Below are 9913 nucleotides of genomic sequence, written 5' to 3'. Positions count from 1 at the left end.
GAGTCAATTTCTAAGGGTTTAATATAGATCACTTAAAATGTCGATAAATTGGATCAATTTAGGAGTGATTAAAGATGCATTGCATTCCAGCTAGTAAAGTACGAAACGGCATTGTTTAATGGGCGAATTGCTTCCTTCATGACAATCAGTGATTTTCTCCTGTGAGAAAGAGAAGTTGAAGCTCAACTGTGAAGATGAAGAAGAGAGAGAGAAAAAGAGAGGAGAAAGAAAAAAAATTTGTGGTCTTTTGATTAAAAAAAATAAGGTTGAAATTTGTTCGAATTATTAGGGAAGTGTTAGATTTATATTTAATATTTTCAACCAATATTGTTTTTATTTTTATTTCAATAAAAAAAAGACCAAATTGGTTTACTCGTTATTAAATTTTTTAACATCAATTACGTCAAAAATATTTAAAAAACAACGCAGCATGAAATAGGCTTACAATCACTACGCTTTTCTAGAGATTGAGATATAGGAATCACAACCAAATAATGCTTGAAGAAACAATTCAAACTTGATTATACTCCATAAACCTTCATTAATCTCACTATCAGTAATAGGAGCAATCAGAGTTTCTGAAATAACATTTCCAACCATAAAAACGACAAGATTACACTGATAACGACTACTGTCTTCAAACCCGACAAGATTCCTATAGAACTCAACTACAGGCAACTGAAATATAATTAAGTTCATACACAATAGAACTCAGCTACTAGTTTTGAGATTCGGCGCTTTACTATCTACCATTTTCAGGAAGTTACGAATGATGATCTTCCCTTCCGTTGTTATGATACTTTCCGGATGGAACTGCACTCCCTGCATTTTCACTTAAAATTAGCTCCAAATAATTGCAATTTCACCTTACACCAACCCCAGTTATCAGTAAGAAATGTCTCACCAGCAGATGCCTATATTTTTTGTGCCGAGCAGCCATTATGAGTCCATCTGCTGTCCATGCTGTTATCTCAAGTTCTTCACTGGGGAACGTATCTGAATCAATCACAAGGCTATGATATCTCCCGGCAGTGAATGGACTGGAAAAACCAAAATTCATAAATGAGAATATGTCAACGAACTCAACCCAACTTCGTAGACTATATCTTAACATCTCACTAAAACATAATGTGCTGAAATGAAACTAGAAATTTGAACATTTTTTTTATAACGAGAAAGATAAAATGAACATACTTAGGTAGCCCAGAAAACAAGCTATTGTCGTCCTTCTCATCAAAATATACAGGAGAACTTTTCCCGTGCATGACACCATAAGGAGCTCGCACAATCTTCCCTGAAACACAATGAAACAATAGGGACAATAAAACCAACAGCCACCATCGTATACATGTACAATCAAAAACATTATCACCAGTCAAACGGAAACATAAAAAATAAGTTTCAATAAGTACAAATTTGAAGAGTGAAAGACTCTTAAGAGCTTTTAATAAAACGCATTAGAAGACTCACCCCCAAAAGCCTCTCCAATACACTGCAGCCCCATACACACACCAAATAAAGGTACAAGAGGACCAAGCTCCAGAACTGTCTCTAACGATATTCCAGAATCCTGTGGTGTGCCTACACAAGGAAATGTAATATATGATTCAATTTTTTTCTTTTCTTCTTTTCGTCCGGCTGAACTTTGATTCTGCATCATAAATAAATGTTACCAACCTGGTCCTGGGGATATAAGCACCCCTCTTGGATTTTTCCTATAAAAATCAAAAGCAAATATTACATATTAGCTAACACCAATGGCCTAAATGTCATCATATGAGATTTATATTTATATAATGACAGTTAATTGCATAAAATTTGAAGTCTTACCTTTTTAACTCCTCTACCGTTATCTCATCATTCCGGTAAACCTCAAATTGGCATCCCAACTCTCCCATGTACTTCAGAAAAGAACCACAAGTATAAGTGCAATGGCTTTTAAGTAAGAATACATTAAGCTAATTGTGATGGGGGAACAGTTTGGAAATTGATCAAGTAAATCAGTTTCAATTCAAAATATTATAAAACACAACACGACAAAACTTCATCGAAATTAAGCGTTCATGCAGATTTTCCTGTCGTCTTCTAGACTTGCAACTAGAAAATAATAATAAAAACATTGGTGACAGATCACGACAAATGACGACAAATACAAAACAAAAGAAAAGTTGAGAAATTAAGGCATAAATATAGCAATCAATCCATTTTCAGATTCACTTAAATCTGAGGGAATGAATAAACTGTCTGTCTGTTGACAGTTTGGAAATTGATCACACAAATCAGTTCAGGATGCCGAATGTTCCAAGACGCCACATGACAAAACTTCATCGAAATTAAGCGTTCATGCAGTTTTTTCCTGTCATCTTCTAGACTTTCAACTAGAAAATAATAAAAAAACATCGCTGACAGATCACGACAAATGACATCCCACCACAAAACAAAACAGCTTTAAAGATAAGTTGAGTAATTAAGACATAAGTATAGTAATCAATACACTTGCCATTTTCAGATTCACTTAAATCTGAGGGAATGGATAAATTGTCGTCTGTAGACAGTTTGGAAACTGATCAGACAAATCAGTTCAGCATACCGAATATTCCAAAAGACGCCACACGACAAAATCAGGACATAAAAAGCTTTTGCTTGTCGCGGTTAAGAATTAGAAGCATTAACAAAGACAAGATATTCCTAGTAAAATCTAACAGAACACCAACTAAACGCCAAGGAATTAATGGATAAATTAAACATAACATTCACAGAAACGGATGTCGGAAGCACAACCAGCACTGACATTATATTCTTCACATTGTAAACTACAGAAATTAAAATCACAACGTCTAAGCACCACGCGACAAAATGTTTGGTTTTTTTCTGAGAAAAAGTTGTCATGTTTTATTCTTTTGACTGAAAACTAAAAACAGTTTGCTGCGATGTTGATCCAAGAGAGTGATACTCTCACTAGATATCAGTAACGGAAGTACGAGATCTATAGAAAATTCCCATGTTTATATTCACTTCAACCCAAAGGATTTAAATTACTATGCTATTCCAGGCTGCGACAAATGGTATGCATTTTCATGAAATGCTGAAATTTAAAGAATTTCTGTTATTAGCCCTTTTGCTCATACCACATAAATGAAAATTCAGTCTTAAGATCTCAATGCATTACTCATTCATGCTAAACAAACAAAGGATAGGATGTGTGCGCTTCAGTTGAGAAGTTCAATTCAACAAACAAAAATCCATCAGATCATCTGTGATCTACATCATAAGAAATCGAACTAAGACAAAGTACTAAAAGAAATCTATAAAATTCTTACAATTGCACACAAATTCAATTCAATTATAATTGCTCTGATTAATCCTACATTTATATCATGTGATATAGATGCACGAGACCATTTGAATTTCATCTATACATTTCCGAGCACCCAAACAAGAATTAGAACGTTGTTCAGAAAGGAAAAGGGAAAAACAATAAACAAATTCAAGAGGTAGCAGACAAAATCTAACAAGAAAAAGACTGAAACCTGGCAAAGATTATAAGTAAAGCTGTCATAGTTATCAATGACAACTAAGGGATTCTGCAACTCCCTACTATCAGATAACGGAGAAGTCGATTTTGTGGCGACCATAGAACATTTTGCAGCAAACCCATTCACCTTCTTCTCCAAAGAAGTCACTCCTGCCAAACAGAAATACAATCAATCAATCATTCAGACAGATATAAAACAGAAGAGAAAGGGAAGAGAAAGGGCATTACTCGAAGGAACAGAGAGAGTAGAGGCACGAGAAGAAAGAGGATTGAGCGGCGTTTTGAGAGAGAAAGATGATTTTGATCGGAGAGAAGAAGGGTTAGAGAGAAGAGAAGCAGCCATGGTTAGTGAGAGTGAGAGAGAAAGGGGGGAAATGGGTATATATTGGAAGAAGGGGAAAGAAAAGGAAGTTTGTTGCAGTATTTGGCTGTTTGTGCATCAGAAACGCTCTCATTCTGATGAGTAGCTGCCATGAAATTATTAGTTTCACCATTTCACAGATTTTCCTACTGTTTTTGGTTGGGTTCGGATTCTCTAAAGTTGAATTGAAACAGGAGCCATCCTGTTATTCTAATCGTCGCCCTCCATCAAATTTGAGCGGCTCAGATTAGCTTTGTATTTGTTTTTCACTTATTTTTTCTCTTCTTTAATCGAAGCTCTAAAAGATAAGCTTCAAACCCGTATTTAAATCCGTTTAATGAGCAAGTGAATTTGCTCATTCACCGTTAGATATAGACTTATTAAATCTAAGTCTCAAGATGCTTTGAATCTCCACTTTAGGATTCTAATAAGCAAATTCTAACATGAACATGCTAATTCTACATGCTCATTAAGTTGAATGAGCAAATTCTACATGCTTATTAAGGTGCATGGGATCGAGACTGTTAAATAGTAAATCCTTCTAGTAGAATAGACTAAAAACTCATTTGGTGGTATTTTAAAACATGAACATGATAATAATAATTATTATAAATTATATCAATGAAAGGAGACAATAAAATAAATAGAAAGATGTATTAAAAAATTATATAATATAAATATAAATACGTTTTTTTTAAGAAAAGAAGAAATATTATTACTCATAATCAAAGTCTTTACATAAGCTACTTTCAAGCTAATTAGGAATAATATCAGAAGTAAAAAAAAATCAGCATTGGAAAGCGCATATATAGCTATAAAATAGGTAACTCCATTCGCTAATTTAGAAATATACGCCACGCTATATTTTAGACGTTGACTAAATAACTCTCGACATTCCTGAATAATGACTCTAAATACAGTCAGATCACACCTTGAGGAGTTCACACTATCCCCAACCATTTTTTACATCCACCTTAAAACAGACAATATTCAGGCCAAGAGAAAGTACCCAACAAAGTCTCCCTCTGAGTGATACAGTTTCAGCAATACACGGTGTAAAATTGCCCTCCATGAACGCACTCATCACTCCTAAGCAAACTCTCTCACTGTTTCGAAGCACTCCACCCACACCGCTTTTCCTTTATTCTTCAAAGACAGTCGCGTCTAAATTACACTTTAGTTGCCCCTCACCCGGTGATTTCCATCTGGTAGGGCGGTGAAGAGACTGGGTTGCTGCTACCCCTTGCTGAATTGTTACAGTTCCCCATTGCTCCTGCCTCCACTCACCAAAAAACCCCAAGCTTCTGCCAATCGTAGCTTCCGTTAGTAGACATTGTCCCGTCCACAAACTACTATTCCAATTTTCCCAAATAGTCCAGAGAACCATGGCGTATTTGCCAACCATCTCCATATTATTCGAACACGAGTATTGAAAGAACCAGTCCTCCACTCTATGACCCAATTGGAATAGGTAACCCCGCAGCTGTCCAACAGACGACCGCATAATGGCATTCCATAAACAAGTGCCACCCGTGTTCGACTTCAGAATCGCACATAACACATTTCAACGGAACTTTGAAATGCATGACTATTAAATAGTAATGATTGGGAAGGCAATTATTGCCAAGCTTCCATAAAAATACCAGAATTTTCTATGGCAATTTTTTTTTGTAAGGAATCTGCTCACTAGGGATAATCCCTTATTTCAATCGTCTAACACCTCTTGCCTTACCGTGAAGTCCAAGGCTTCGACTTGTTTGACCTCCATCAATGAGAGATTCGCCATACTAGAATTCATAACAGCTACCAAGTAGAAAACGCAGTCAGTCAACTCTTACCAAAAAGAGACAGAAAACTCCTAAGGAGAGGAGATTAGGGTTTTGAGTAGGGGTGCACATGGTCGGTTAACCAGTCCATTAACAAAAACCATTAACCAGTCCATTTAATTCGGTTAACCATATTTTGGTTAATATAAACTTCGGTCGGTTACCCTATATTTCGGTCGGTTAACCATTAGTGACTTTTCGTAGCAAATATCTCTTTACATTTATAATTATTCACTTTAAAATAAGTATATAATTATTTAAATATTAAATAAAAATATGTAACTTCAAATTTAATTAACAAAATTGCCAAAACAAATAAGTTTTAAGTTATTTTGATATTTTTAACTTAAATATTAAATACAAATATGTAGATTTATAGATTGATAATTAAATTTCTATATATATTTATACTAGTTTTATGTGTATTAATACATAATCGGTTTATTTTTCGATTTCGGTTAACCATCGGTTTTTAAAATAAAAACCGTACACTAGTCCATCGGTTACGGTTAACCTATTTTTCGGTTTGGTTTCGGTTTCGGAAATCGGTTTTTCGGTTTTTCGATTAGTTTTGTGCAGCCCTAGTTTTGAGTGTATTTTATTTTATTTCATTCTTTTAATTTGTTGCATAACAGATTTCAGTTTATAAATATAAATATGTTTAAAAGATTAATAAGTCGGTAAAGGTGATATCTCAAAATATAAAAATTATTTTATTTTATAATTATTATAATAATAAAACCTCTTCCATTTCCAACATTTGTCTCATACGAGTCTTTTCATTTTTTTTAATTGAAACATCTTCCTCTTATATTAATTGTATCCATTAATTATCTAGAGAACCTTTTGTTCTTCCTTCCTTTAAAAATAAGTTATAAAAGGAGGGTAAAAAAAACTATTCTTGCAATGGACAAAATAAAGTTTACCATATCTTTAAGCTCTATCGTTGATTTGACGGTCCCAAAAGTATTAGAGCAAAAATCAGTAACATGAATCTAGAGTAAAAACATACATTAAAAGTTAACAAAATGGAGCCGAACCCAAATTTGAGTTATTTGCCCATTTTGACTTTTAGTTCACTGTCTGTAGATGTGTTCAAACTCTTCAAATCTTATGATGAAGAATTGATGAAGAAGCTTTATGTATTGTAATGGATATCTCTTAGTGAATTAATTTCTTCACGAAGGTATGATTTTAAGTTTGTGGCTGATCTTTTTTTCTACAATTTTAGTTGTGGAAAATAAAAGAACACATTAATTTTATATTCAGACCATTGTTTTGAATATTTGACAAATATAAGGTGTTTTATTATAATTATTTTGTATAGTTGATTTCATTTACCAAAATCAATTATTATATCTATTAATTAAAAGAATGAAAATATGAAAAACATGTTTGGGTGTTCAATTATAAGGAATTAAAGTTGGGGACTGTATTTTTCTATTATTTTCCTATTTTTATAAATAATAATTTTGGTTAAGTTTTGAAAATTTCATTTTATTTATTATGAAGGAAATTTTACAATATGAAAAATTGTAAAATAAATATTTAATTGATTTGGTTAATATATATTATTTATTATCTTTTAGTAAATCATTTTTTTACCTTTTAATTGGTACTAGCAATTGAATTTTTAGGATTTTATGAAATATATATTATATACTTAATAATGGATTAAGGTAAGTATAATACTTCTCAAAAAAAACATGTAAGCATATAATATTATACAAATTTCATTAATTCCTTTTGATGTAGATTAAAGTCGATTGAAGGTTTTAATCGTAAACCAACAAAGAATACAATCTTCTCAAGCTTAATTTGAAGGTTGAGTTAACCCAAAACAAGGTGAAACCTTGGTGCTCCAATGGAGGCTTAAGTTTAATTCATCAAAAGTTGCCAATCCTTACAAAAAGAGAGGCTTAAATACTCTCTCCCAACATATGAAAAAGTACTAAAAGCCCTTGAGTAGGGTTTCCTAGTAAAGCATAACAATAGGGGTAAAATGGGGAAGATAGGGAATAAGGGTAGTTTAGTAATAAAAGGGTAATGGCAAAGTAGCAATTAACATAAGTGAAATGGTCCCCTCTTTCAGGTTGAGAACTTGGAGGGGAAGCAATCTCCAGCGCGGTACGCCCCGCGTACCTGGGCTTACGCCCCACGTGTGTGAGTCCCTGAGCTTGGGGACGCTCGCTGATGCTCCTTACGCGTGGCGTCTTCCGGACTACGCCCCGCGTATCTCGACTCCTGAGCTTGAGGCTCCGTAGGGTAAGGTATACACGTGGCGCCTTCGGGGTCACACTTCGCGTAGTTAGGCTCCTGAACTTGATGGTCATGTGGACTTGGATCTACGCGTGGCGTCCAAGGCGTACGCCCCGCGTACTTGACCTCCTGAGAGGATTCTTGCTCGAAACTGCTACCTGCGCCCCGCGTGCTTTTAGTCACGCCCCGCGTATCTGGTTTGGCGCTGCTGTCCTTGCCTTCCTCCATTGGTTCCTCTCGTGCCTCCTTTTGAGTATCCGGGTTTGTCCTCGTGTTCGTGGACAAGATGCCCTCATCATTCTCCCCTTCTTTGAAAGAGTCGGACTCCGCCTTGGGTTTCGGGGTTGGTAACGACCCGTCCGACTTCCACAAGCTCAAATCCTGCACATTAAAAGAAGAAGACATCTTCCCAAGCCAATTGGGAAGGGTTAGTTGGTAGGCATTGGTATTAATCTTCTTGGTGACCCGGTAGGGACCATACTTCCTCGGCCTCAGTTTGCTATTAGTAGCGTGCATGAGTCGCTCTTTTCCCAAGTACACCATCACTTCACCCCCCACCTCAAACTGAACATCTCTCCGGTGTTCGTCAATCTTGGCCTTAATCTTACTGTTTTTCTCCTCAATGCTATGTCGAACTTCTTGGTGCATTTGGTGGTAGTCATTGACCAAATTCTGAGCCGCTACACTCTTCTTTTCTCCCTTCGGAACTTCGCCCAAATCAAGTGAGTGGTTCGGAGCTTTAGTATACACAATCTCAAAAGGGGACTTCCCGGTGGTCGAACTCGCGGTGGAGTTGTAGGCAAATTCGGCTTGAGCGATCACATAATCCCACATCTGGGGCTTATCTCGATATTTGCTTCTCAATAGATTCCCCAACGTCTGGTTTACCGCCTCAGTTTGCCCATCCGTTTGGGGGTGAGCCGTGGTGCTGAATTTCAAAGTGGATCCGAGGATGGCCCAAAGAGTCCGCCAAAAGTGGCTAACAAACTTAGTGTCCCGATCAGATACTATGGTCCTCGGAACCCCATGTAGCCTCACCACCTCACGGAAGAAAAGCTTGGCAATGGTGGTGGCGTCACTAGTCTTACGACACGGAATAAAATGAGCCATTTTAGAGAATCGATCCACCACCACGAATATAGAATCCATACCCCGTTGGGTTCTTGGTAGTCCCAACACAAAATCCATGGAAAGATCCTCCCAAATGGTTTCCGGGATCGGGAGGTGCATCCGTAATCCGGCATTAGTAGCATGCCCCTTCATAGTTTGGCAATTTTCGCATCACTCCACGATGTACGCCACATCTCTCCTCATCTTAAGACAGAAATATCGGGAGCTAACTGCCTCAAAGGTCTTATCTCGACCGAAATGACCTCCCAACACTCCCTCATGTAGTTCTCGGATCACTCTTTCTCTTATGGACGTACCCGGGAGACACAATTGGCTACCCCTCATGAGGAACCCGTCCACTAACTGATACTCCCCTCATTCGGTGCCGTTCCTACACTTCTCCCACTCACTTCCAAAGTCCGGGTCATCACAGTACTCCCCTTTAAGGTGCTCCAAGTCTACTAACTCCAAGGCCACTGTTTTGATAAGTGCTACCCTTCGGCTCAAAGCATCCGCCACCTTGTTTTGTTGACCCGCTTTGTGGAGAAGCTTATAGGGGAACTTATCCACATAGGCGGACCATCTGGCATGCATAGGACTCCGGAGTTGCCTTTGGCTTCCTAGGTACTTGAGGGCTTGATGGTCGGTGTACAACATGAATTCCTTTCCAATGAGGTAGTGCTCCCACGTCTTAAGAGCCCGCACAACCGCATAGAACTCCTTGTCATAGGTGGCCCATTTCTGCCTCGAGTCACACAATTTCTCACTGAAATAAGCTATGGGCCTCTTCTCTTGCATCAATACTCCTCCAACTCCCACTCC

General features: G+C 37.0%; 1 protein-coding gene across 1 annotated transcript; it reads right to left on the bottom strand.

Moving 5' to 3' along the window:
• Positions 1–498: 498 nt before the first annotated feature.
• On the bottom strand, positions 499–3995 carry LOC136209933 (anthranilate synthase beta subunit 2, chloroplastic-like). Its single transcript, XM_066001566.1, has 8 exons — positions 3764–3995; positions 3531–3685; positions 1831–1901; positions 1678–1715; positions 1471–1581; positions 1195–1294; positions 905–1040; positions 499–822 (listed from the first exon to the last, which is right to left on the bottom strand). The coding sequence occupies exons 1-8, from the start codon at positions 3876–3878 to the stop codon at positions 712–714; spliced, it is 837 nt and encodes a 278-aa protein (XP_065857638.1). The 5' UTR covers positions 3879–3995; the 3' UTR covers positions 499–711.
• Positions 3996–9913: the final 5918 nt, after the last annotated feature.

The sequence above is a fragment of the Euphorbia lathyris genome, chromosome 10 (assembly GCF_963576675.1).
Source record: "Euphorbia lathyris chromosome 10, ddEupLath1.1, whole genome shotgun sequence".
Lineage (NCBI taxonomy): Eukaryota > Viridiplantae > Streptophyta > Magnoliopsida > Malpighiales > Euphorbiaceae > Euphorbia > Euphorbia lathyris.
This window is presented reverse-complemented; position numbering and strand designations above follow the sequence as displayed.